This window comes from Cetorhinus maximus, chromosome 10 (assembly GCF_964194155.1).
Source record: "Cetorhinus maximus chromosome 10, sCetMax3.hap1.1, whole genome shotgun sequence".
Classification (NCBI taxonomy): domain Eukaryota; kingdom Metazoa; phylum Chordata; class Chondrichthyes; order Lamniformes; family Cetorhinidae; genus Cetorhinus; species Cetorhinus maximus.
Window position 1 is genome coordinate 90,732,898 of NC_135888.1, and position 25,535 is coordinate 90,758,432.

At 44.5% G+C, this 25,535-nt stretch overlaps 1 protein-coding gene across 1 annotated transcript in view; it reads left to right on the forward strand.

Moving 5' to 3' along the window:
- The window catches only part of unc5a (unc-5 netrin receptor A), a 329,799-nt gene that overhangs the window by 282,375 nt on the left and 21,889 nt on the right, over nt 1-25,535 (forward strand). The window contains exons 15-16 of the mRNA XM_078549746.1: nt 4,448-4,597; nt 12,286-12,450. Coding sequence (XP_078405872.1) covers nt 4,448-4,597; nt 12,286-12,450 — 315 coding nt within the window. The remainder of the gene's footprint in view (nt 1-4,447; nt 4,598-12,285; nt 12,451-25,535) is intronic.

Sequence of the window (25,535 nt, forward strand, 5' to 3'; positions counted from 1 at the left end):
AGGTGGATATTGTAATATGCTTTTAAGCTAGAGCAGCATGACATCACTAGAAGGAAAGTTTGTCGTGCGATCCAGTTTTGGTTTCACTTTTGCTTTTGAGTAGAGAACACACCCACAACTTATATCTTCAAGCTTTCTACCTATGTATAAATGTTCTCATATGCCTATTCTAAATAAATGAACATGTTTACCCAATCCTTTATAGTGATTGGTGCCTTTATATCATTATAAAAACATGACAGTTTCCTCCACCTCCATCTGGAGAGGGAATAGGTAGAGGATAACCCTCCCTCAATTCTAGCTCTCTCCGTGGAGTTGGGAGCCAGCTTGTCTTGCAAATGAGTGAGAATGAGTTAGTGTGTGGTTCTTGTAAAAGCTTGTGCAAATGGGAGAAGCAGGAAGTTATTAATCTGATGGAAAGTGAACATGTACAAGAAAGTGGCTCTAGATTGGGGACTGAAAGCAGTTAAGGAAAGAATGAAATGTTGCTGCCAACTGAAAACAGATAAACAGGAAGCTGTTTGTGCTTTTTGTGTATAGCACGTACAGACAAGGGTGTAACTGGAAGGAACAGGGGAGATGATGCAGTATCCCTTTCCCATTAATGGAGAAGCATGCGGGCTGTGATAGGTAGTGTTTGAAATATTCGGGGGTCATGGCAAGTGCTGTGGTAAAGTGTAATGCTCAGAAATAGAGTCAGGCCATTGAAGTGCTTTCAACACTAAAAAACCAATGTCCTGAAGGTGATGGTCCTGGCTTGGTATTTTCAGCCACCCGCTCCAGGCTTGCTGCATACTTTGCCTGGGAAGCTCCTGTCCTTTGTGGCAAGAACATCTGCCTGGCTTTTAAATCGATACTTAGGCTTGCTCGAAATCTCTTCCTCCAAGTGAGCTGGCCAGCTGTCATCTCTGGAAATGCATGAGCAGTTTGCCAATGAAACTTAAATGAGGCTCAACCATCAAGATGGCTCTGGCCTCAAACTGATGATATGAGGTGGCCCAACTGACCCACTCACCACATACCAAAACTGGCCAAACTCAAAGTCTATCCTTGGAGTGATGCATTAGATGAACATCACGGGGCCTCCATGTTATCTTCTGTTTTCTCTGCTATATCGCTGAAATTGGCTTGCATCCCATGTGGGCCTCACCTCTGCTACATTCAGTAAAACCAGGCATGTTTTCGCCACTCATAAGCCAGGTCTGGAATGAAGCCCAAGGAGTGGGGACTTCTGTCTTAGAGAGTGCCCACACCAACTTGTCATCATCCCCTCTTATGATAATCACTTCACTGGATTGTCAGTAACTGTGCCACCAATCATCCTGGAAACATTGGTGCAAGGCTGTGACTCAGCTAAGTTTGTGGTTGTTTTTATGGACTCCCCCTGAACTTACTGTGAGAGAGTGTTGAACATGGAGCCAGCATATTTGCAGATTTATATTTAAGCCAAAATTTCCAGCTGTACCTTGGAAGTTTAATTTCATGAAAAATATTGTCAGTAAATTACTTGCAAAAGATAGTTATTATCTGTAATTCCGTAAGGAAAATTGGCTGTTTATTACGTTGCTTCAAAGCAATTTTTTTTAAAAATTCAGTAAAGTACATTTATGTTCCAGCAGGGATTCATCCAAACAATTCATGAATTCTAAGCAAAGAAGAAGCTATTACCTTCCAACTGTCATTGAATGTGAACTTGAGGATCATTCGTAAGAATTCAGCAAAAGCACTGAATGACTCATTTTGGAACATTGCCCCATAGAAGTTTTTGAAGCTATGGAAGCATGCGGAAACAGTTTATCGCTGTCATGTTGATTATATGATTTTCTTACTTGTAAGGAGTAATTAAATAGTCCCTATTAATACCCATATGCAATTAGGCTAGTTTCCTTTTTGGAACAGTTGTCTCTGTTTAGTCACTTGCCAAATGAAGGCAGAAAGCTGTTTGTGCTTTTTTGAGTATAGCGCCAGCAGGCGAGGGTGTAACTGGAATGAAAAAGGGAGTTGATGCAGTATCCCTTTCTCATTAATGGAGAAACATATGGGCGGTGATAGGTAGCACTTGAAATATTTGAGGGTGAGGAAAAACACTGTGGTAAAGGGTAATGCACAGAAATAGAATCAAACTATTGAAGTGCTTGCAGCACTGAAACGCCAATGTCCTGAATAAACAGACACTTTGTTTAATATGTGCACGTATTTTTTAAATCAATGCTTAGGCTTGCTGGAAATTAAATAAATTAAAGGAAGTGCTCATGATGATGCAGTTTATGTAGTCCAGGAATAAGAGGAGCGAATGTTCTTTCACATTCTGTTCTGCTTTATGGTTTTGAATTGTTACTTTAGAGGGTGCAAATCATTTATGCTGTGGCATTGGTTTTATATCTCCTGTGGCACTGTTTGTAGAAAGTCACACATCATTGGCTGATATGTATGTTACCAGAGGTGTGTCCAGATTGCAGTAGTGTAACTATCATTTGATAGTTCTGTTTTGTAATGCTAATTTACAGTTGTTTCTGTTTATGGTTTAGTTGCTTGCTGTCAGTCTTCAGCTACCCTTTACACTCTTCATGTGTTGTCATCACTGATCATTTTGAGCTGATGCCTATTAGCATTCCTGCTAATAGGCATCAGCTCAAAAGACTAGGTAGGCCTCATCTGGAGTACTATGTCTGTGCGCCATAATTGAGGAAGGATGTGAAGGCATTGGAGAGAGGATAGAGGAGATTCACAAGAATGACTCCCAGATGAAGAACTTTAGCTATGAGGATAGATTAGAGAGGTTGGGATTGTTTTCCTTGGAGAAAAGAAGGCTGAGAGGAGACTTGATAGAGGTATTCAAGATCCTGAGGGGTATGGACAAGGTAAATAGTGAGACACTGTTCACACTCAATAGAACATAAAGAGCTAGAGAGCACAGATTCAAAATAATTGGCAAAAGGAGTAAATGTGATGTGAGGAAAAATGTTTTCACCAGAGGGTGGTTGGAGTCTGGAACAAACTTCCTGAAAGGGTAGAGGCAGGCTCAGTCGAGGTATTCAAAAGGGAATTAGATTGCTACCTGAAAAGAGAGAATGTGCAAGGTTATGGGGATGAGACAGGGGAGTGGGACCAGATGGAATGCTCTTTCAGAGAGCCAGTGCATACTCAATGGGCCAAATGGCCTCCTTCTGCACTGTAAAGATACTGTGATACTGAGTATTGCAGGGGGGTGTAGGCGGGGAGCTAGATATAAAATGGTAGGAGTAGATTAGAGGAATTGAAAAAAATAACAAGAGGAGAAGTTAAGAAAACATATAAAACATGGCAACACGAAGGGAGGATAATGTAATATAAATCAGGAGGCGGCAGGAGGAAAGGAAGGAAATGTTTTATAACTACAGAAAATGACAATGAGAGAAGAAGGGATTTGATCGATTCAAGAGGTGGATGTAGAAGAAATGAACAAAATGAAACAGCATGACAATGGGATCATTGAGGAATTTTGTTTTAAGGAAGGAGATAAATTATCATAAAAGTCAAGGCACCCAGTCTCCTCCATTTGCAACAGGCCTTTAGCTGATTTAACTTTAAGCGTCATTCCCAGTCAGGCTCCCAGGCTCCACTGAGTGGTTCATTCGGTGGGGAGGCCTTTAGCTCATAAGTATGGAGCAGATGCTGAAAGCAGTAACAGGATATAAGGGTGCTGCTGGGTGAACACCAAAGTGAGAGGAAACACTAGCCAGAGAATCACTTGCAATGGCATCACTTTATCACTTTCCTCTCACACACCGTTACCTCTGGTGTCCCCGAGGATCTATTCCTGCTCCTATTTCTCAACCATATGCTGGCCATCAGACCTCATCTAAAAGCACAGAATAGCTCAAATTTCCACAGATAAGCTGATGACACCCAGCTTTACCTCTTCACCGCCTCCATCAAACCCCTCTCTCCACCCTCCCCTCACCCCATCCACCAACAGCACCCGCCCCTCCCCCCCACTGTCTCCGAATTGTCAGACTGCTTGTCTGACATCCAATATTAGAGAAGCAGAAGTTTCCTCCAACTAAATAATGGGAAAACCATAGCCATTGTCTTTGGGCTTCCAACTAAAAACTCTGTTCGCTAGCCACCATTTCAAACTCTCTCTCTGGCAGCTGTCTGAGGCTGAACCAGGCCATTTGTAATCTTGCTGGTGTGTTTGATGTCAAGGTGAACTTCCGACCATATCTCTGCTCCATCATCAAGCCTGTCTACTTCTACCTCTGTTATATCACCCCACTCCAACCCTACTTTAATTGAGGTGTTAACTCGTTTAAAAGTAATGTATTATTCTTGAATAAAATCATTAAACTAAATGAATTAATGCCTCTGTTAAAACAGTGAAGAGATTTATTTGGTATATCTAAGCTAATATTCAGTGTTATTTGTTTTACAACTTACTATTATTAATTAATATTTTCTTATGCAGGAAGTAATGCAGCTGGAGAAACACCTCGGAGGGCAACTCTTAGATGAGCCGAAGATTCTTCACTTTAAAGACAGCTATCATAACTTAAGACTTTCTATACACGATATCCAAAAATCTCTCTGGACAAGTAAGCTGCTGGACAGCTATCAGGTAAAGCCAGTTTGAAATGGTCAATTGTCACAATCCCTGTAGGGATCGATAACTTTTAAAGGAAAGAAATCCCCATGAAGCCAACAGGAAGAAAACTGATGGACAAGGTTTCACTTTTTAAAACTTTGTACTGTAGCAAACCAACTAAAATCAATATAATTCAAACATTAATTGAAGGATATTTCAAATAAAAAGGTAAATTTCACTTTAAACAGTTGATACAACAAACATACGCTTCATTTGTTACAAGCACTTGCACTACTTTTCGAACAAATGTGGGACTTTGTGTAATCTCGCAGACTTTCCAAATCAACCTCCACCATGTAGGATCTCTCATTTCCCGTTCAACTGTTTGGCCCTTGAGTCACATTCACCAGCAGCCGTATTCCATTCGACACCCCGGACATGGTTAACATGTATGTCTATGAGCCCTCTCTCCCTCAGGTCATGGCAGTCCTGTTGGCAGAGAATCCCCAGAAACAGCCTTTTCTACCCTTTCAAATCGTCCGGTAGGCTACGGCAACACAGAAACAGTAGCAATGGATCTTGTCCAAACCGCAACCTCTTGCCCTTCCTGTCTTCAACTCTCTGCTCCTTCCAAGTGGATAACATACACAGCTTCTGCTCTATTTTCTGAGATCTGCTTAAACACATGGATTTGTTCAAAGACTGCCAAACAGAAAACTGTTCAATTCGGAGAGTACCTTGCTTGTTTTCTCTTTGCACAAAGTCTCAGTTTGTTCTGAACTGCCAAACAGAAAGCTGAGGCTGACCCAACCACCTGCAATTAGTTTTTTATCTACTTTTTGCTTCTTAGTTGTTCATCCCTATGGCAAACTCAGATCACATGGACATTTCTTGAAACATAATGAAGTCATAATCAAGAAACCAATTAACCACTTGCAGACCACTCCCAACCCTCTTTGGTCTTAACGGGGCATTGCACAAAAGAAAATACAAGATTTTCTCAGTACATGGATCATCACACAATAAGCATAGCAAATTATTTAAAATGAGGGTTCTTTTGTTTTCCAAATACAGATATTGGGAATACCATCCATTCATTTTCCTTAGGCATTTGATAACGTTCCACACAAGAGACAGTTAAGAAAAATGGAAGTGCATGGAATTAGAGACAGCCTCTTAAATACAATTCATTAGGAGGTAGGATAGAGAATAGAGATAATGGCTAGATACGCCACTTGACAAGGCGTTACTAATAGTGTTGCCCAGGGATCTGTATTGGCATCTCAGTTTTTCATTATATTTCTAAATGACATGGATGAAGTAAAGAATAGAGAGCTGTATATCCAAGTTTGCTGATGACCCTAAGTTAGGTGCACAGTAAATCCTATGGATGTCAGCAGAAAGTTGAAAAGTGACATTGATAAATTAAGTTAATGGGCAGAACTATATAATTCAATTTGGGGAAGTGCGGTCATCCATTTTGGAACTGAGACAGATAGACCGGAGTACTTTCTAAATGTTGAGAAGCTGGAAACTGTGAAAGAGATTTAGGAGTTCACATACAGAAATCGCTAAAAACTATTAGAAAGTTACAAAACTGCAAGAGGTGAAAAATGTGTGAGAGGTAGCTAGAGAAGATTGAGAACTGACCAGGACGGAAGAAGAACAGGCTAGGAGGGACAGTGAATGGATGGGAGAGATAAAGAGTGGACTGGATTTTATGGGCCCCAAGGTCCCCCCCCACTACCCCGGCTTAAAAAGTCAGGGTGAACCCACCCACAATCCCGATAGGTGCTCCATATCAATTTAACGCTAGAGCAGCATTAATTGCTTTAAAGTGAGATTTCGGGCCCATTCTCAAGAGGAAGTCACACTTTAGAGAGCTGATGGCCAATCAGATTGGTCAGTGACTCTGTAGTCCCAGCAACGCCATTGTGAGCCACTGTTCAGACTATAAGCAGTCCCCAATGCTGAGGACCCAGAACTGACAGGTAAGTCCAGGCTTGGGGTCGAGACAAGGGGTTTGAGTGAGGAGGAGGAGGGGGATGTGAGTGGGGGTGGGGGATGTAGGCACTAGGCTCAAGAGGCCAGAGGGAAAAATTAAAGGGGGTATGACCTGTTAAGGCGTGCCTCTGATGAGCCGAGGGGGCTACCAAAGGGGTTCCCCCCAACCCACCCCCGCCCAACTTGCTGAACAACTGCCTACACAGCTAAAGCAGCTCAGCCTCCTGCATGGCGTGGGCCCTCCCTCATTGCGGGTAAAATACCAGCAGTGGTGGGATGAGGTCCTTAAGTGGCCATTAACTGGCCTTTTACGGGCCTTAATAAGCCTAAAGATGAGCGGGCTATCCAACACCATCACCCCCCGATCGGCATAAAATTTCAGACAGGTCAGGGTCAGGCGGGTAGGCCATGGGAAGGATTTTACGAGACCCCGCCTTCAAACCTGCCAGCAGTGGAGCGTAAAATCCAGCCCATTGTGTCAGGAAAGGTGGGGAACGGATGGGTGAGAAAGGTAAACCAGGACAGAAATTACATCCAAGAAAGGCCAAGGTACTAATCAGTTAGACTCACAAAATTTATAATACCTAACTTCAGGGAAGGTGGAAGTCAGGGCCAGTATGGTGCCACACAATAGTAATTGAGTCCCATTGTACTTAATGGATCACAAAACATTAACCTCACAGCACGACCTACAGGCACAAAATAATTAACATTTTTGACCACTAGCTGTTTATAATGTATAATATTCAACTAATGGGGAGTGGGGAGTGGGCCCGGTGAAACGATATGTTGCCAAAGCGTACCAGATGACTGTTTGGCTAAGCCACTGAAAATTCTTAGATAACTGTTGAAGAAAATGGTGAGAGTCCAACATTTATGGTGTAAACATTCAAAGTGAGTGCCTGATGTTGTACATCAATATTGTTACGCTAACAAGAAAATTATAACTTCTGAGAAGCCATGCCTGCACAAGGAATAACTTGGCTACTAACGATTAATTTAGTTTGAAGTCAAGCCTTGGAATTTATTTCAATATATATCAGTTACTAAAGTATTGTGAGTTCTATATCACACTCTTAGAGCCCTGTGTTTAGGTAAAGAATTTACCTGGGATTGATGGAGAAAACTGACATTGTTTGACATAGCTTATGTGAATTGCACCTCCTGCTGGTTTAGTGCAGATGAAGCAGAGCATATTTGTGTCACTTTAAATTTATCTTTTAATTTATTTAGTCACAGGATGAATAGGAGGAGGAGGCTCCACGTATATACCAATTCTTAATGATGGGGGAGCCTAGCAGATCAGTGCAAAAGATAAGGCTGAAGCACTTGCAACCATCCTCAGCCAGAAGTGCCGAGTGGATGATCCATCTTGGCCTCCTCCAGGGGTCCCCAGCATTACAGATGCCAGTCTTCAGCCAATTTGATTTGCTCCATGTGATATCAAGAAATGGCTGAAGGCCCTGGATACTGCAAAGGCTCTGGGCCCTGACAATATACCGGCAATAGTGCTGAAGACTTGTGCTCCAGAACTAGCGACATCCCTATCAAAGCTGTTCCAATACAGCTACAACACAGGCATCTACCCAGCAATGTGGGAAATTGCCCAGGTATGTCCTGTACACAAAAAGCAGGACAAAGCCAACCCAGTGAATTACTGGCCCAAGAGTCTACTCTCAATCACCAGCAAAGTGATGAAAAATGTTGTTGACAGTGTTATCAAGCGGCACTCACTCAGCAATAACCTGCTCACTGATGCTCAGTTTGGCTTCCGCCAGGGCTACTCAAATTCTCGACCTCATTACAGTCTTGGTCCAAACATGGACAAAAGAGCTGAACTCAAGAGATGAGGTGAGAGTGACTGTCCCTGACATCGAGGCAGTCTTTGACTGAGTGTGGCATAAAAGAGCCCTGGCAAAACTGAAATCAATGGGAATCAGGGGGAAATCTCTCCGCAGGCTGGAGACATAGGAAGATGGCTGTGGTTGTTGCAGGTCAGTCATCTCAGCCCCGGTACATCGTTGCAGGAGTTCCTCAGGGTAGTTTCTTAGGCCCAACCATCTTCAGCTGCTTCATCAATGACCTTCCCTTCATCATAAGGTCAGAAGTGGGGATGTTCCTGGATGATTGCACAATGTTCAGCACCATTCGTGAATCCTCAGATGCTGAAGCGGTCCATGTCCATATGCAGCAAGACCTGGATAATATCCATGCTTCAGCTGACAAGTGGCAAGTAATATTTGTGCCACACAAGTGCCAGGCAATGACCCTCTCCAACAAGAAAGAATCTAACCAAGTCCTCTTGACATTCAATGGCATTACCATCACTGAATTCCCCTACTACCAGCATAAAGGATGCCACCATTGGCCAGAAATTCAACTGGGCCAGCCACGTAAATACTGTGGCTGCAAGAGCATGTCAGAGACTGGGAATTCTGTGGAAAGTAACTCACCTCCTGACTCCCCAAAGCCTGCCCACCATCTACAAGGCTCAAGTCAAGGGTGTGATGGAATACTGCCCATTTGCCTGGATGAGTGCAGCTCCAACAACACTCAAGAAGCTCGATACAAAGCAGCTTCCTTGATTGGCACCCCATCCACCACCTTCAACATTCACTCTCTACACCACCGACGCACAGTGGCAGCAGTGTGTACCGTCTACAAGAGGCACTGCAGCAACTCACCAAGGTCCCTTCAAAAGCATCTTCCAAACCCGTGACCTCTACCACCTAGAAGAACAAGGGCAGGTGATGCATGGGAATACCACCACCTGCAAGCTCCCCTCCAAGTCACACACCACCCTGACTTGGAACTATATTAACTATATATATCACTATCACTGGGTCAAAGTCCTGCAACTCCCTTCCTAACAGCACTGTGGGTGTACCTACTTCACATGGACTGCAGGGATTGGTAATAAATGCTGGCTTAGCCAACAACGTCCATGTCCTGTGAAACAATAGATAAAAAGGATGGAACGTTGCTGGCTAGGCCAGCATTTATTGCCCATCCTTAATTGCCTTTGAAAAGGTGGTGGTGAGCTGCCTTCTTGAACCGCTTGAGTCCATATGGTGTAGGTGCACCCACAGTGCTGCACAGTAGGGCCTTCTAGGGTTTTGACCCAGTGAGGATGAAGAAATGGCAATACGATTCCAAGTCAGGGTGTTTTGTGTCTTGAAGGGGAACTTGCAGACTTGCAGGTCATAGTGTTCCCATGGGTCTGCTGCCTTTGCCCTTCTAGGTGGTAGAAGTCGTGGATTTGGAAGGTGCTGTTGAAGGAACCTTGGAGAGGTACTGCAGTGCACCTTGTAGATGGTACACACTGCTGCCACCAGGTGCTCATGGTGGAGGGGGCGAATGTTTAATGTGGCAGAACAGGGTACCGATCAAGTGGACTGTTTGTCCTGAATGGCGCTTGTCTTCTTGAGTGTTGTTGCAGTTGCACACTCATCCAGGCAAATGGAGGGTATTCCTTTTTCACTCCTTGTGGCTTGTAAATGTTTGGGAAGTCAGGAGATGAGTTACTTCCTACAGAATTCCCATCCCCTGACCTGCACTTGTATACACAGTATTTATATGGCTAGTCCAGTTCAGTTTCTGGTTAGTGGTGATCCCCAGGGATTTGATGTTGGTAATATCATTGAATGTCAAGGGGAGATTATTAGAATTTCTCTTGTTGGAGATGATCATTGTCTGGCACTTGTATTGAGCGAATATTACTTGCCACTCATCAACCCTAGCCTGAATGATGTCCAAGTCTTGCTACAAGTGGACACGTACTCCTTCAATACCAGAGCAGTCATGAATGGTGCTAAACATTGTCTGCTGATGATAGCACAATCCCTCACTTCTGACCTTATGATGGAGGGAAGTTCATTGATGAAGCAACTGAAGATGGCTGAGCCTAGAACAGTACCCCGAAGACCCCTCGCAACAATGTCATCAGGCTGAGATGATAGGCCTTAAACAACCAAACCACCTTTCTTCATGCTAAGTATGACTCTTGCCAGTGGACTCCCATTGACTTCAATTTTACTAGGACTCTTTGGTACCACATTCTTTCAAATGCTGCCTTGATGTCAAGGGAAATCAATTTCACCTTGCCTCTGGAGTTCAGCTCTTTTGTTCATGGTTGGACCAAAAGTGTAATGAGGTCTGGATCCTAGTGGACATTTTAGAATCCAAACTCATCATTGGTGAGTGTTTTTTTTTCATGGGATGTGGGCGTCACTGGTAAAACCAGCATTTGTTGCCTATCCCTAATTGCCCTTGAACTGAGGCCATTTAAGAGTTGACCACATTGCTGTGGGTCTAAAGTCACATGTAGGTCAGACTGGGCAAAGAAGGCAGATTTTCTACCCTAAAGGGGATCAGTGAACCAGATGGGACTTTACAACAATTGATGATCATTTCATGATCACCGTTACTGAGACTAGCTTTATACTCCAGATTTATTAACTGAATTTAAATTCCACCTGCTGCTGTGGTAGGAATTGAATATATGTCCCCAGAGTATTAGCCTGGGCATCTGAATTACTAGTTCAGTAACATTACCACAATGCCACCATCTCCCCACAGGAGATTTGCAAACTGCCATGGTGGGGTTTGAATTCACATCTTCAGATTATTAGTTCAGGCCTCAGGATTATTAGTCCAGTAACATGATCACTCTACTTTCCATACAATTTACATTTCCTGCTGGACTTTGGTGCACCCATAAATTTTGCCAGAATGTTCCAAAGGTCTAATTTGTCAAAAGTGTATGTTGAGAGCAGTCTGCCAAACTGAAGCATTTAGGATATTGCAACACAAAGCATGATAAAAATAATTTTAATGAAATAATTTCCAAGAGTACGTTAGAAGGGTGTTTTCTTATAATAAAATGCTGCAATTTAACAGCAATTACATCAAAGATTTGATTTTTCACTAAAACAGTCTAGTATCAATTGAATTGAGCATCTTGCCTGTCAAACTTCAAAGAGACAATATAAAATAAAACACAGGAAGAATTGTACAAGAGCGTAAAAGAAATAATCTACTTTTTACATGTATGATGTCTGAATCGAGATATTCTTTCCTCACGATTAATTACCCTCACCCATTATTAATCTTGTTCAAATTATTGAAAATGACATTTTTGCTGAGCAAATGGAATTTCTGTGTATTCAACAAAGTAGTCTTTAAAATGTTTCTATTTTTAAAAATCATAAAAAATGTATGCTGAATTTCTCAATGCCCTAAGAATATCTTGAAGAAAAAATAAATTAACTTTAGTTTAAATCAAATATTAATAGAACAGACAAATAGGTTTTATTTAAAACGTTTATTCTCTGGACTTTAAAATAATTTTGTTCTTTTCCAAGAGATTCAGTGGTCAAAGCCTCCTCCGTGTGGGTATGCTTGAGTGACTCTGAGGAAGCTCCCTTGGATTGGGCCCATTGTTAAACACTGAGAGCATGTTGGACCCATTTCCGATATAAACCTTCAAAAGAGAATTAGATAAATACTTGAAGAAGAAAAAAACCAAGAGATTTAGGGAAAGAGCAGCGGAATAGGACTAACTTTGAAAGAGGTAGCAGAGACTCAATAGACCAAATGGCCTCCTTCCATACTGTACTATTCCATGATTCTATGAGTGTACTTAGATTGTTAAATAATAATTATTTATTTGCTAACTGAACTCAAAGAATAATACCTACCTTACTTTCTTTTTTTAGGAAATTCCATTTTATCACATTTGGAATGGCTGTCAAAGAAACCTGCACTGTACCTTCACTCTGGAACGGTACAGCCTGTCCACAACTGAACTTAATGGTAAAATTTGGGTTTGGCAAGTCGAAGGAGAAGGACAAAGTTTTCACATTCATTTCAACTTTTTGAAGGTAAGAAATGATTAAATAATTTCTAATGTAATATCATTGCATGAAGCAGATCTATGGAGCACAGTGCAAGTTAGCTAACTGAAAAAATATTTTTATACCTGTGAAACATAATCGTAAGGCTTGGATTTTATATTCTAGTCCTGGGTTATTTTTGTATTGTATCTATGCTGCAACTAACTTTGACTTTTTTGTGCCATGCTAATATTTTAGTGGTGTAAAATGAAATAAACTGGAGCATGCCACTGGAATAGCTTTACACTTAGCACAAAAAAGTTTATTTGCTGTTTTCTACCACTCCTGGGAGCAAAAGAAGATGGGTCGTTAACAGGGAATTTCCCTTGTGTCATTATATAGCATTACCCAAAAACCGAGATATCATGATGATTTCTTAGAAGCAAAATTGTCAAAGAAAGCTTGACCTAGCATCAGTAACTTTACTTTTACTTATTAATTGAATACTGTTGAACTACTTGATCAACTGAAAAGATAATCTATCCCTTCCTCCTTGACTCAGTCAGTTCCAAAGCTACACAGACCAGTGGCTTGTCATACTCTACAATTCAGACCATCCTTGTCAAACTGTCAGTTCTCTTTGAGATTAGTAATTGGAGCAGCACCAAAAATGTTTAGCACTTAAATTTATACCAGAACACTATAAGCTCCTGAACCAGCACCTGAACATCCTTTATCATGCAAAAAATCTGCACAGAACCCCAGTAACAAAACTTGTCTCTATACTTCCATCATTGATCATATATTCACATATAAATCTGACCTAAACAGACATAAATTCAAATTTACCATCATTTTCTATGGTTTCAGCCCTGCTGCTGGCCATGGTCTCAGCAGTGGTCGCTCCAATGATGGTGACCAAGCTTCCTCCATGGAGATAAGAAAATGTAGATGCACCTGTCCTCCCTGGCTGGCTTCAGCTGTCTCTGGTTGTGTGCGAACTGGCCCTGAAAGAGAGAAGGAATTGTGTCAGTGAGGGTAGTGCAATGTGTTTGGCTGATGTGCTGGTCATCATGCTCCAGTTTATTTCATTTTACGCCACTAAAATTATAGCATGGCACAAAAAAGTCAAAGTTAATTGCAGCATAGACACAATACAAAAATAATCCAGGACTAGAATATAAAATCCAGGCCTTACGATTATGTTTCACAGGTATAGAAATATTTTTCATCACAGTGTGTGCAAGCTGTGAAATGTGGGTTTGAGGGTTACAGCTAAGTCTATGTGGGTGAAGTGAAGCTATAAGTTTTAGCTACGAGGTATGACTGATGGAGATTGTTGGTAGGTGAGTGATTGAGGGTGTGATGCATTGGCAGTGTTTAAGGCCAGTGGTGCAGTTAGTAGGATATGCCATTTGAAGATGAATTCACTGACCTTGACCACTTGAGCTTATTGTGGCACTACATTCAGATCCTTGGAGCTTGATTCCTGCCATTTACCACCAAAGCTACCTGGTCCTACTGCCTTCTGAGCATATGTTTGGAGGGTCTCCTGGTTCCCTACGGATTTATCACTTCTCTCCTCATTTTCACTTGCTCCGCAAAGGCCTTCAGTGCCCCATCCAAGAACTTTGAAACACATCGCTCCCATGTTGTGCCATTATTAAGTCATTGTCAATGTCAGCGTGACTTGCGCAAGCACTGCCGCCACCTGCTGTAGCCAAAGTTCACCTCCTCTTTAAGAGGTGCAAATTGCCTTTAAGTCATGCCGGTTGGCTTGAGCTTGTGCTAGGCTCCCTACTTAGGCATACAACTCAATAGTGCAGTTAGTGCTGGCTTCACACTAGAATCACGTTAATGAGCAAGGAGTGTGAATTTGGCATGCTGCCTGCATCACATTGAATGGGGGCAGGGTAATCACACATTGCGAGCCTTGCCCCCATTCTCAGAGGCTGTTGAATTTAGCCCTCTGTGACTTTTAAATAACCCTCCAGTACCGTTTCTCCATTTCATTCTGGTAACCAAATGGATCAAATTTGTGAAATATAGGTTTTACAGTTATCTCCAGCTGCATTTTATTGTGCTGTACAAAATAAAGTAAAAAAGCATACACTGCAGCAAAATTTCTATATTTTATGTTAAAAACTAATCCTTTAATCATATTTTTACAGGAACACATAGTACAAATATCACAAATGATTCTCAATTATTGGGAAACCTAAGTTATAAAAATAGCACATGTTAGGTTCCACTAATAGACCATTGTCTAGTGTGATACAATCAGACAGCTATGTCCTAGGTTTAATTTCTCATGCTTATCTCAACCAAGGTCATGATAGAGAAGTCACAGGTAATGTTGCCTCTAATTTCCCTTTGCTGTATGCAATAAACGCTGGCCTAGCCAGCGACGCCCAGATCCCATGAATGGCTAAAAGAAAAGCCAGTTTGTTGAACTACATGTGCGCACAGCTTAAAGAGACCACAGCTTGTGCATGGCCTGTTTGTCTCCTGCACAGTAAGTTCTGGGGTGCTGCATGGGTGTGCACTCATGCAACTTAGAGGAAACATTTGTAACAAATGGCCTCAGTGCCACTGTCTGGCGTAGGTCAAATTAAGCTAATCTATACAGTGTGTGCGTGTATGTGTGCGCATGTGTGGACATTAGATTGGGACATATTCAAGCTTAACTGTGATGCTGCCCTCCATGAACAAATATCCTGTGGACAATTATTAACTGGGGTCATACATAAAGATTGGTCATTTGAGCAAGGTGCTGGAGGGTAGCTAGCACCCCTGGAGCTGTCTCTTAGTGTTTTTAGGAGAGGAGAGAAAATTGAATAGAAAGTGGTTAAGTAAGATTTTTTTCTGCATATGATATTGAGCAACTTACATTCTTTCCTGTTTTACTTCAAATCATTTATTATCTAGTTAACTTGAAAATTGGCACAAATAGTTTCTGGTGTCACCTCTATAGAAAAGTTGATGAAATAGAAGAGCAATAACCACAAAGTAATTACAAAATACCTAAAAATTCAAGCACCTGGGAATCATCAGAAGGAATCAATACCTGTTTGCATTCTTTAAAAAAAACATGGGGCAGAATTTTACGTCCCGTGAGTGGGCTGCGCCCAACCCAATCTGGCACAAAATAGCACGCAATGATGTCAGGCGAGCGTCCTGATGTCATCACGCACTCGCAATATTTCGGTCTGCGGACACACGCGAGAGTCGGCAGTGTGCCCGCCGACAATTAAGAGGCCTAATTAAGACCATTAATTTATTAATTAAGAGATATTTTTCGCTGCCCATCCAACGTTACGGTTGGCAGGCGGGCGAATTGGCCAGGTGACCTTTGCATTTTTGAGGAAACCTCATCCACGGGTGGGATAAGGTTTCCGAGAGTAATTTTTAAAAAATGTTTTGACAGAATTTCTATAATCTGTGTTCAGGTGAGTGAGTCCTATGTGGGGACATTTTTTTCAGAATTTCAAAATCTTTATTTTTGTTTTTAAAATTCTTCAGCTCCCTGAGGCAGTTCTTTGCCTTCAGGGAGCTTTCATTGCACGCTCCCCCGCACCTGCGCAGACTTCAGTACTCGCCCTCGCCCTCCTCCCGCCTCCACCTCGGCAGCGCTGAGCCTTTCAGTGCATGTTTCACACTGGCTGGCCGTCAATTGTGGGGAGGGGGGAGAGGATGATGCTGAGGTTTCCCCCAAAACATTGTGAAATGTGACCCCACAAGGGAATCAAGAAAAGTCAAAAGAGTTTTTCACATTTTCAGAGAACAAGGCTAAATCTCAGGCCTATAACCCGAGGTGAGGTTTACTTCCACCAGCCAGCAAGTCAATAGAGCGTTTCATGTACCAGGCAGATACTGTTCTGCTAAGCCAAAGGCCAGAAAACCTCCTCCTGGGAGTCACATACCAGACCATTTCCATCTGATTCAGAGAAAGGTTCCATCCCAAACAACTAGAGGTAATGTGGAACCCGTATACACCAGGGCCTGGCTTAATCTCTGATTATTTCACCACAACATGGGGCACTTATAGTGGGAGGTTGCTGGATGGGCCATTGATTTTCAACCCATCTTGCTTTTTGCACAGAAGATGGATCATGTGGACTAATTTGTTTTCTTTATACACACAGTTAGCAAGAGTGATTTATTAAACATTTCAGTCAGGTAATTTGGCCTTGAGCACAAAATATATGTATTTTCCACAATGACAAAGAAAGAGAATGAGTTGTGATTTTTTGTGTTCCTGTATGGAAACAGCAGATGACCTCTCCAAGGTCTCTGATTACCTCCAGACAATTCGGCTGTAATATGATCACCAAGACTCGTGCCAACAGAAAAACATTATGAAGTGTTTAATGTCCTTCATAGCTGCCAGCAAAGCTGTGCTTCCTGCCCCCACCCCTGTTTAAGGTGAAAGTTTTCTTACTGACATTAAAAAAAATGTCAAGAGGGAGCAAAAGTTTTGAAAAAAATCAATTCTCGATTGATTTGTTTCTGCTTGTGTGGGTGTTCTTTAAATTAAAATTGATGTATTTTTATGATCATGCCAAATTTCAAATTTTGTCAAATAATAGCATTGTGAGAGTTTGGCTAGTTACCAATCGAAAACCTGGATCAGTGAGCCCACCATGTGGTTAAATGGTATTCTGCCTGTCTCAATTCAAAGTTATTGCCAGCTGATCTAGAGAGCAGCATTGTCAATGCAAGATGGAAAGAGACTAAGGTCGGAATCACCCCAGATTTGCACTAAGTGTGTATAGTATCTGAAGTTATAGCCTCTCCTGCTGTCTATCAGGGGCCACATGACGTTCTCAGAGATTCTGACCAATGAGCCCTAAGCATGGGTAATCCGGGGGCAGGGAGGGGCAGGGCTTCCTGACTAGAGTCCTGATCGAGCATGTAGCATCTAAAAAGCTCTCTGTAATAAAGTTTATCTGTTTCTTGTTGAAACCTGTCTGGTCCGTCAAGTCATTAGATTTGGCGAGGAGGGTAAAAAAGCTCTGACGCTGCACCTCGCCTTGTTACCGTGAGTACAATGAATCTTAAGAAAAAGAAAAGACTACTCACCAGTCATGCCTCTCTTCAGCAGAATTGATCCTTAAGATGCAACTACGGAATACTGGAGCCAGTATTATGAGCGTCTTGGTTGTTATTTCGTAACAAACAAAATTATCGTGGAGGTAAAGCAGAAAGCCATCCTTTTGAGCATATGTGGTAGCAAGACATACAATCTCATCCGGAGCCAGATGACCCAGAACCCACCCAATTCTAAGTCCTTTAATGAATTAGTGGACCTTGTGAAAGCACATTTCCAGCCAAAGCCATTCATAATAATGCAGAGGTTTAAATTTTATTCCAGAATTAGGGCCCTGGGAGAGTCCATCGCAACCTATGTAGCGATTACGGTACATTCTTTAACAGTACAGAGTTTCAGAGATTCATGAATTTAAATGGAATCAGACATGTTAAAACAGCCTCTAATCATCCCTCATCAAATGGTTTAGCTGAGAGAACTGTGAAAACTTTCAAATCTGGAATGAGGTTATCAGAAGGTACTCTAGAAACTCGACTTTCCCGCTTTCTTCTAAGTTATTGTGCAACTCCACATTCGACTACAGGTTCAACACTGTCTGAATTATTGATGAAATGCCACCTACTTACAAGATTAAGTCTGGTGTTTCCAAACTTAGAGGGGAAGGAAGAGAGGAATCACAGTAATCAAACATTGAATCACAATATTCACAGCAAAGCTCCCACGTTCAGTGTAGGAGTCACAGTATTTGTGCAGAATTTTAGAAGTGGATCTTGCTGGGCTCCTGGAACCTTTGTCTCAGAGACTGGCTCATTATCCTTCCAGGTGGAAGCAGAAGGCAGAATTGTTCAAAAACACATGGACCATATTGATGATAGAGAGACATTCCTACAACCAATTACTCCACCTGTGATTAACGTCAAACCATCAACCCCTAGGGTGACAAATTGACCTAGAATAGGCATGCCTAGTGTTTCTGCAAAGTTGCCTAACCCAGAGCTGCCACTTTCTAATGATGTATCTCATGCTGCAGTTCCTAATCATCATGATCCTGTGGGGGAACCTCAAGTGGTAGAGATATGCCACTCTAACTGAATAAGGATATCACATCAGAGACTTAATCTTTAATCACCTGAAGTTTTATATATGTATATGTTGTTGGATATTCAAATGTTTTCTGTAAATAGAAACTGTAAAAAACTAAAGGGGAGGAAATGTAGTAACTGAAGGAATAGCCTCTCCTGCTGTCTATCAGGTGAGCAGGGCTTCCTGACGAAGTCCTGATCGAGCATGTGGCATCTGAAAAGCTCTCCATAATAAAGTTCATCTGTTTCTTGTTGAAACCTGTCCACTTCATCAAGTCATTACAGTGTGGCAGCAGGCACAAAAAAAGGTGTTTTACCCGCCGGCCGTAATGGCGGTTTTTCGCGCCCTATTGTCCACTCCCTGCCTTGTCAACTATGCAGTCATGGGAAACATGCCAAATCGCCTCTTCCTCATGCCAGGTGCCATATTTAAACCAGCCACTCGCACAGTTCTCAATGCTTGCATCCCAGGATTGCTCCGGTGAAGACAGGGCCCCAAAAGCCAAGAAGAGTGCAGCATCCCTCCCCCCGCCGATTCAGTGACCCATCCCTGGGATGGCTTCCAGATGCCGCGGAGGCCTGCCGCAATTTCCTCTACCCCTACTCTGGCCGCAGGAGGCCCATCAGTCTCACCACACTGGCTTGGGAGGCAGTGGCAGAGGTGGTCAGTGCCAATGTTGCACACAAGAGGCCAGCCATCCAGTGCAGAAAATGGATGAATGATCTCATCTGTGTCGCCAGGGTAAGTCACCCGTCTCATCAATCTCAACTCACCCACTCTCAAGCTGTTCACACATTCACTGCATCTCACTCACTGGCAGCTCAAGGGACATCACCACTCACTCTCTCACACACACCCTCACATCTCCATTTGGCCCCATCTCCTCTGGTGATTGCCTCCTCATCCCGTCCATGGCTCCACTCAGCACAAAACCTATGCCTAGCATCCGTCTCAATTGGGCTGGCATGTGCCTTGCTCACACTCTCTCCATCTGTCTTTATGCAAGACAAGATCAGGTACAATCAACAGGAGAGGTCCCAAACTGGGAGCGGAACGCCGGACATCAAGGTCCTCGCTCCGTTCGAGAGTCGTGCTTTGCAACTGTCTGGAAAGGACATGGACATTTCCTGTGGTGACGGTGAGGTTGGCCATAAACACCCACATGAGGATCCTGCACCACATCATCCCCATCTCAATGCTACTCTGAGTCCACTGTTCTGTGTTCAGCGTGGCTGCTGAGCACTTATAATCTTCACTTTCTGTCCTAGGCACATCTGACACATCACCCTCAGGCAACCTTGACCCGACCCCAGCACCAAGAGCACCTCAGATGAAGACCCTGAGGGCAGCACCGCTGAAGACTGGTCACGGCACTCACCCACACCTCCACCAATGCAGCGACACACATCTTGGTGGGCTCTAGGTGTAGAGCAGCCTCAGCATCACAATCTGGTGAGCACAGCACACAATCTGATCCAGAGCAGAATGAGGCAGGGAAATCTTGGCCACCAGCACTCGGAGGACTGCTGGAGTCAAGGAATCTGCTGAATCGAAGTCAGATGATGAGCCGCTGGATTCGGTCCTCAATCAGTTGATGGAGCTGCAAAGACAATCGCAGGAATATTAGGAAGGAATGTCTGGTACACTCCTCAGATTGCAAGGGAGGAATCCACCCATCTTCAGTTCAAGGTGATAGCGCAGGCATGCCGACGCACCGAGGTCAACACTGACAGGATGGCAGTCGCCATGGAGACCTTGGTCCAGGACATCGGTCCTGCACTGCTGCGCGGGCTGCACTCCATTGCTGATGCCATAGTTGGCCTCCAACAGTGTCAACGCAAGAGGGGTGCGGGGCAGCTCAATCTCATTCCAGCTTCCCCTTAGGGAGGAGGATCAGCAGGTGCACATCCTGGGGCCATCCATCCAGGTGACTCCTCTCTTCCTGTGACCCCAGCAGCTCCAGCTCTGCAAGTCGAGGAGGCTGCCACTGCCACACAACAGGACCCTGACAGAAGGCCGGGGCCCTCCAGATCTCGGCCCTAAAGAAGAGGCCCATCAAGGTCACCACAGACAGGGCATCACAGTCAGCAGGCTGCCTCCACCTCCACTGTGGATGTCAGGGGAAGCACCAAGACATAGCGGCAGGGTTAGGAAGGTGAAGAAGATGCAGTTGCACAGCCTGGGCATGGGTGTTAATCGCTTGAACATAATGTTCACTATTGTAAATAAACTCCCAAGAATGTCTCCTTGCCTATGGCTCCTTGTTATGATGAGTAGTGTTCGTGTAACTCAGATGTGAAACCTTGATTCCTGCACAAGATAAAGGCAGGTGTCTTAACCCAGGGCCTCTTCCCTGTGCGGTGTGTAACCTTCAGATAGTGGTCCAGCTTCACCATAAGACATAGGAGCAGAAATTAGGCCATTCAGCCGATCGGGTCTGCTCCGCCATTCAATCATGGCTGATAAGTTTCTCAACCCCATTCTCCCGCCTTCTCCCCGTAACCTTTGATCTCCTTACCAATCAAGAACCTATTTATCTCGGTCTTAAATACACTCAATGACCTGGCCTCCACAGCCTTCTGTGGCAATGAATTCCATAGATTCACCACTCTCTGGCTAAAGAAGTTTCTCCTCATCTCTGAAGGTCTTCCCTTTACTCTGAGGCTGTGCCCTCGGGCCCTAGTCTCTCCTACTAATGGAAATATCTTCTCCACGTCCACTCTATCCAGGCCTTTCAGTATTCTGTAAGTTTCAATCAGATCCCCCCTCATCCTTCTAAACTCCATCGAGTATAGACCCAGAGTCCTCAAACGTTCCTCATATGTTAAGCCTTTCATTCCTGGGATCGTTCACACTCGCTAGACACATCAGTGATGCTTGTCATTGCTGCCAGAATGTCATAGGCAGGTGTCACAGAGTTCCATTATTCTCACTGTGTGCTCTCAGCACCTTTGAGGTGGGGCTGCCCACTACCCCCTATCCCTTCAGCATCTGTTTCCGATGACACTGTGCTCCTGAAAGTGTCAGGTGCTGAAGGCGGACAAAGGATCAGGTGCATTTAAAATTTCACGGCTGTGTCTCCATGGTATGACCCTGATCACAGAGCGCAAGAGAGCTGCCCTCAGTTAGACAGGAGTCAGACATTCACAGAGGCTATGTGAAGATCTATAAAGTGTCCTCACTGCATGTCGTCATCATCCTCCTGGAATCTAGTAACTATTAGGACTTCCACTGTGTTTCCATGACATGAGCCTGAACACTGAGGGTATGTGCGCTGCCATTACCACACAGGAGTCAAACGTTCACAGATGCAAGGTGAGGATGTCAGGACTGTCCTCACCATCGAGGTGCAGGTATCACTAATGTGATGTACAAGTGTGAAGCTGGACCATCACTTTGGTCTGAAGGTTACACACTGCACAGGGAAGAGGCCCTGGACTGAGACATCTGCCTTTATCTTGTGCAAGAACCAAGGTTTCACATCTGAGTGACACAAACACTGCTCATCATCCTCCACGAATCTTGCAGCTATGAGGGCCTCCCGAGGATGCCTGCCTCATCTGGCCTGTGCGATGGCCTCATTGCCAGCACCCTCACCTTCGAGGACCTCATCACCATCATCCCTTTCGATGTCTTCCTCCTCAGAGGAGATGTGCAGCTCTTCCATCTCTTCCTCAGCCAGGTCCTCCCCCAATTGCAGCGCCAGGTTGTGTAGTGCCAGGATGTGCGACACCCTCAGGGGACTGAATTGCAGTACTCCACCAGAACTGACGAGGCACCGGAACCTCATTTTCAAGATGCCTATCGTTTGCTCTACCAAAGTCCAAGTTGCGGCTTGAGCCTCGTTATACCATCGCTCTGCTGCAGCATGAAGCCACCACACGGGCATCATCAGCCACGTTCTCTGTGGGTAGCCCTTGACCCCGAACCAACCCTGCAGCCTCTCTGCGTCCTGGAAGATGTCAGGGATCTGAGACCTGAGAGGAATGCAGGAGCTGTGGACACTCCCTGGGAATCATGCACAGTTGTAACCAGTTGTACATTCAGCAAGTGGAAGCCCTTACAGTTGATGTAGTTGACCCGCTCGTTGCCAAAGCAACCTGAGTGCCACATGAGTGCAGTCGATGGCACCCTGAAAATCTGTGCAAATCCCAGTGCTCTTGCTTCCTGGTCTTTCTGATCCCAGGCGAAATGCACAAAGTTCTGTGTCTTCATGAAGATGACATCTGTGACCTCCTGGATACACCTGTGGGTGGAGGCTTGCGAGATCCCACACAGGTCACCTGTGGAGCCCTGGAAGGAACCACTGGTGTAAAAATTGAGCACCACGGCCACTTTCACAGCCACTGGCAGTGCATGCCCTCCATGTCCCCATGGCACCAAATCTTGCAGCAGGGGGCTTATGTGACCGACCAGTTCCCTAGAAATGCGTAATCTTTGGAGACACTGGTTCTCAGTCATCTGTAGGAATGACGAGCGCTGTCTATAGACACTGGGTCTAGCGAGGTGCCTGTGAGCGACAGTTCTCTGGATCTTCAGCTGCGTGCACAGCAAACCCTGTCACCCCTTCACCTTGAGGGAGGTGCTCCTTCCTTTGCCGAGCTAGGCACCTCTGCTACACTCTTCTTCTTCTTCTCTACTCCCTGTAAGCCATGAAGCATACCGATAAATCACCAGGCTCCATGATACTGATGCTCTCTTCCTGCAGAATCAAACAAAGAGATGCGTGTGTTAGCATATGTGTCCTAAGAATCCCTCTCGGTTAAGTCTGAAGGCCCCTTCATACATGCCAGAGTTGCTGGCCACCACTTGGATGCCCAGTGTATTGTGCTTCATGGCTGTCCAAAACCCCACCCACCCCCACCCCACTCCACTTGACCAATTGGCAGCAGCTTCGGCCACTGGACTGCAGGCTGTGTTCTCAGTTCAGGCGCAGGCATTCTCCTAACCCACACTGCAAGGAGCTCTGAGCGCTTCCACCAGTGTCTGTTCCATGCCCACTTTTCACAAGAGGATTCTACAACTTACCCAGTCGGCCAATTGCTCTGCTGTCCCCTAAAATGCACATTAATTTGCAGTCTGTGCTTGAGGGGTGAAAAGTTCTGAAGCATTTGGTGGCACATTGATGCATTTGCGTTGCTTGAGTGAGCAGAAAAGCTTTAGAGGTCCAACCCCAAGCATGTCAATGGAGCTGTTGCTGAACGGTCTCAGCTGCACAAGAATGCTCACTTGTGACAAGCTTTTGCAAGGCCGCTACCCTACACCTTCCTCCCACACCCACCCCCGCATGCGCTGTGTACTTTTTTCAGCCTTGCCCCCAGCCTCACCTGCGCTGGACCCTTTGCCCTGGCACTGCACTGAAAGCCAGCCAGGAAAAAGTGACTTGCCTGTGCCCCCCTGCCACCCTACAATGCGTGGTGCCTCTTCTTTGATGTCCTACGAGTGATACCCACGAGCACTGCTCAAGGTTGTGTGCACTCACCTTCGAGTTCCCCTCAAAGTTCAGGTGCACATCTTTTAACGTCATTCTGAAGTCACGCCGATATGGTCGGTAAATTTGACAAGGGGGATGATTCTGGCGTGAGCGCACAATAATGAGATGAAAATGCATTAAAATTAAGTTCCCAACGTTGGACGACGGGAAACAGGGCCCGCCATTGACAATTTTTGGCCTTCTGGCCATGTTGTCTGCTCACGCCCACCATAATGCCCGCTGCCAACAGAATCTGATGATTCCACCCTAAGAGTGGACTCTTCCGAGCCTGCCTGGAGCAGAAAGCTTGGCGGGCAGGAGAACTTAATTTAGCAGGAGGCAAAAATCAGCTTCTTGATGGTGGGATGAGCTTCTACAATTAAGTTCTCGGAACATTAAAGGTAGGCCGAGCTCCCTGACGACCAGTGTCAGGAAGACCTTTTGCATGCATTTGTATGTCATGCATGCTCATTAAAAGGCCAGCTTTCCAGAATTAAGTTCCCCCTCCAAAGTAAGTTCTCCGCGAGTGAGAAATTTGCGACTTCAGATTCACGACTGTCGCTGCAGGGGCCGGAGAGCTACCAGCCAACCAGATAAGGCGGGGCTTCCTCCCGAGTGAGGGGCAGAAGTCCCGCCTGCAAGAAGTCCACTTAATGCTCAATCAAGCGTGAAATGGCTCCACATCCCTGCCGACTTGTCAGATGGCAGGAGGCGAGACCCCACCATCCAAAAAATTCAGGCCCATGTTTTTAGGTCACTGGTGTAAAAGGTTTCCTGACATACTGGGGCAGAGTTTCTTCTCTGGTCACAATTGGTGATCCGGGTGCAAATTATGCTCCAAATTGCACTAGTTTAGTGAATTTTCTTTCCTTGACATTCCACTCAAGCTTATTTGCATACTGCTGAATGTAAAACAAATGCAATTGGGCAGCATTTTTGACATACCGTGCTCCAGTATATTATGAACTTTCAGAAAATACTTGAAAATTTTGAACGCAAACAGTCCATTAAAATGGCCACTGAAAATCATGTGACTTTTGGAATTCTGAGCCAGACAATCCTGAGCCTCAAGCAAATACCTAATTAAATGTGGGCATCCACAGACTGTCCCTAAACATTGAATGGCTAAAAGTCATAGCTAAGCAGGTAGAACTTAATATACAAAATAAAGCATGGAGATCCCAGTTACTAAGGATGCTGTCCGAGCATTTCAGCCTCACTCCAGATTCAGAACAGATAGAAGATACAGAGGCTGTGGCAGGAAGATATAAAAATGTTATTGGAATTTGTTGTAAAATAGTATTGTGTCTTTGGGCAGAATTTTACCCTTGGCGGGGGTGCTCGGTAGGGGCGGCCAGGAAGCCGACCGCTGCCTGCAATCGGCAGCACACCGTGATTTTACGCAGGCCAATTAAGGCCCGCCCAGCGTGAAACACGGCCTATGAATGAGCGCAAAGGGGCGGGTGGGGGCAGGTACTTAATGTCCGCCGGGTCCAATGGTGACCCGGCAGCCAATTCAAATGCAGT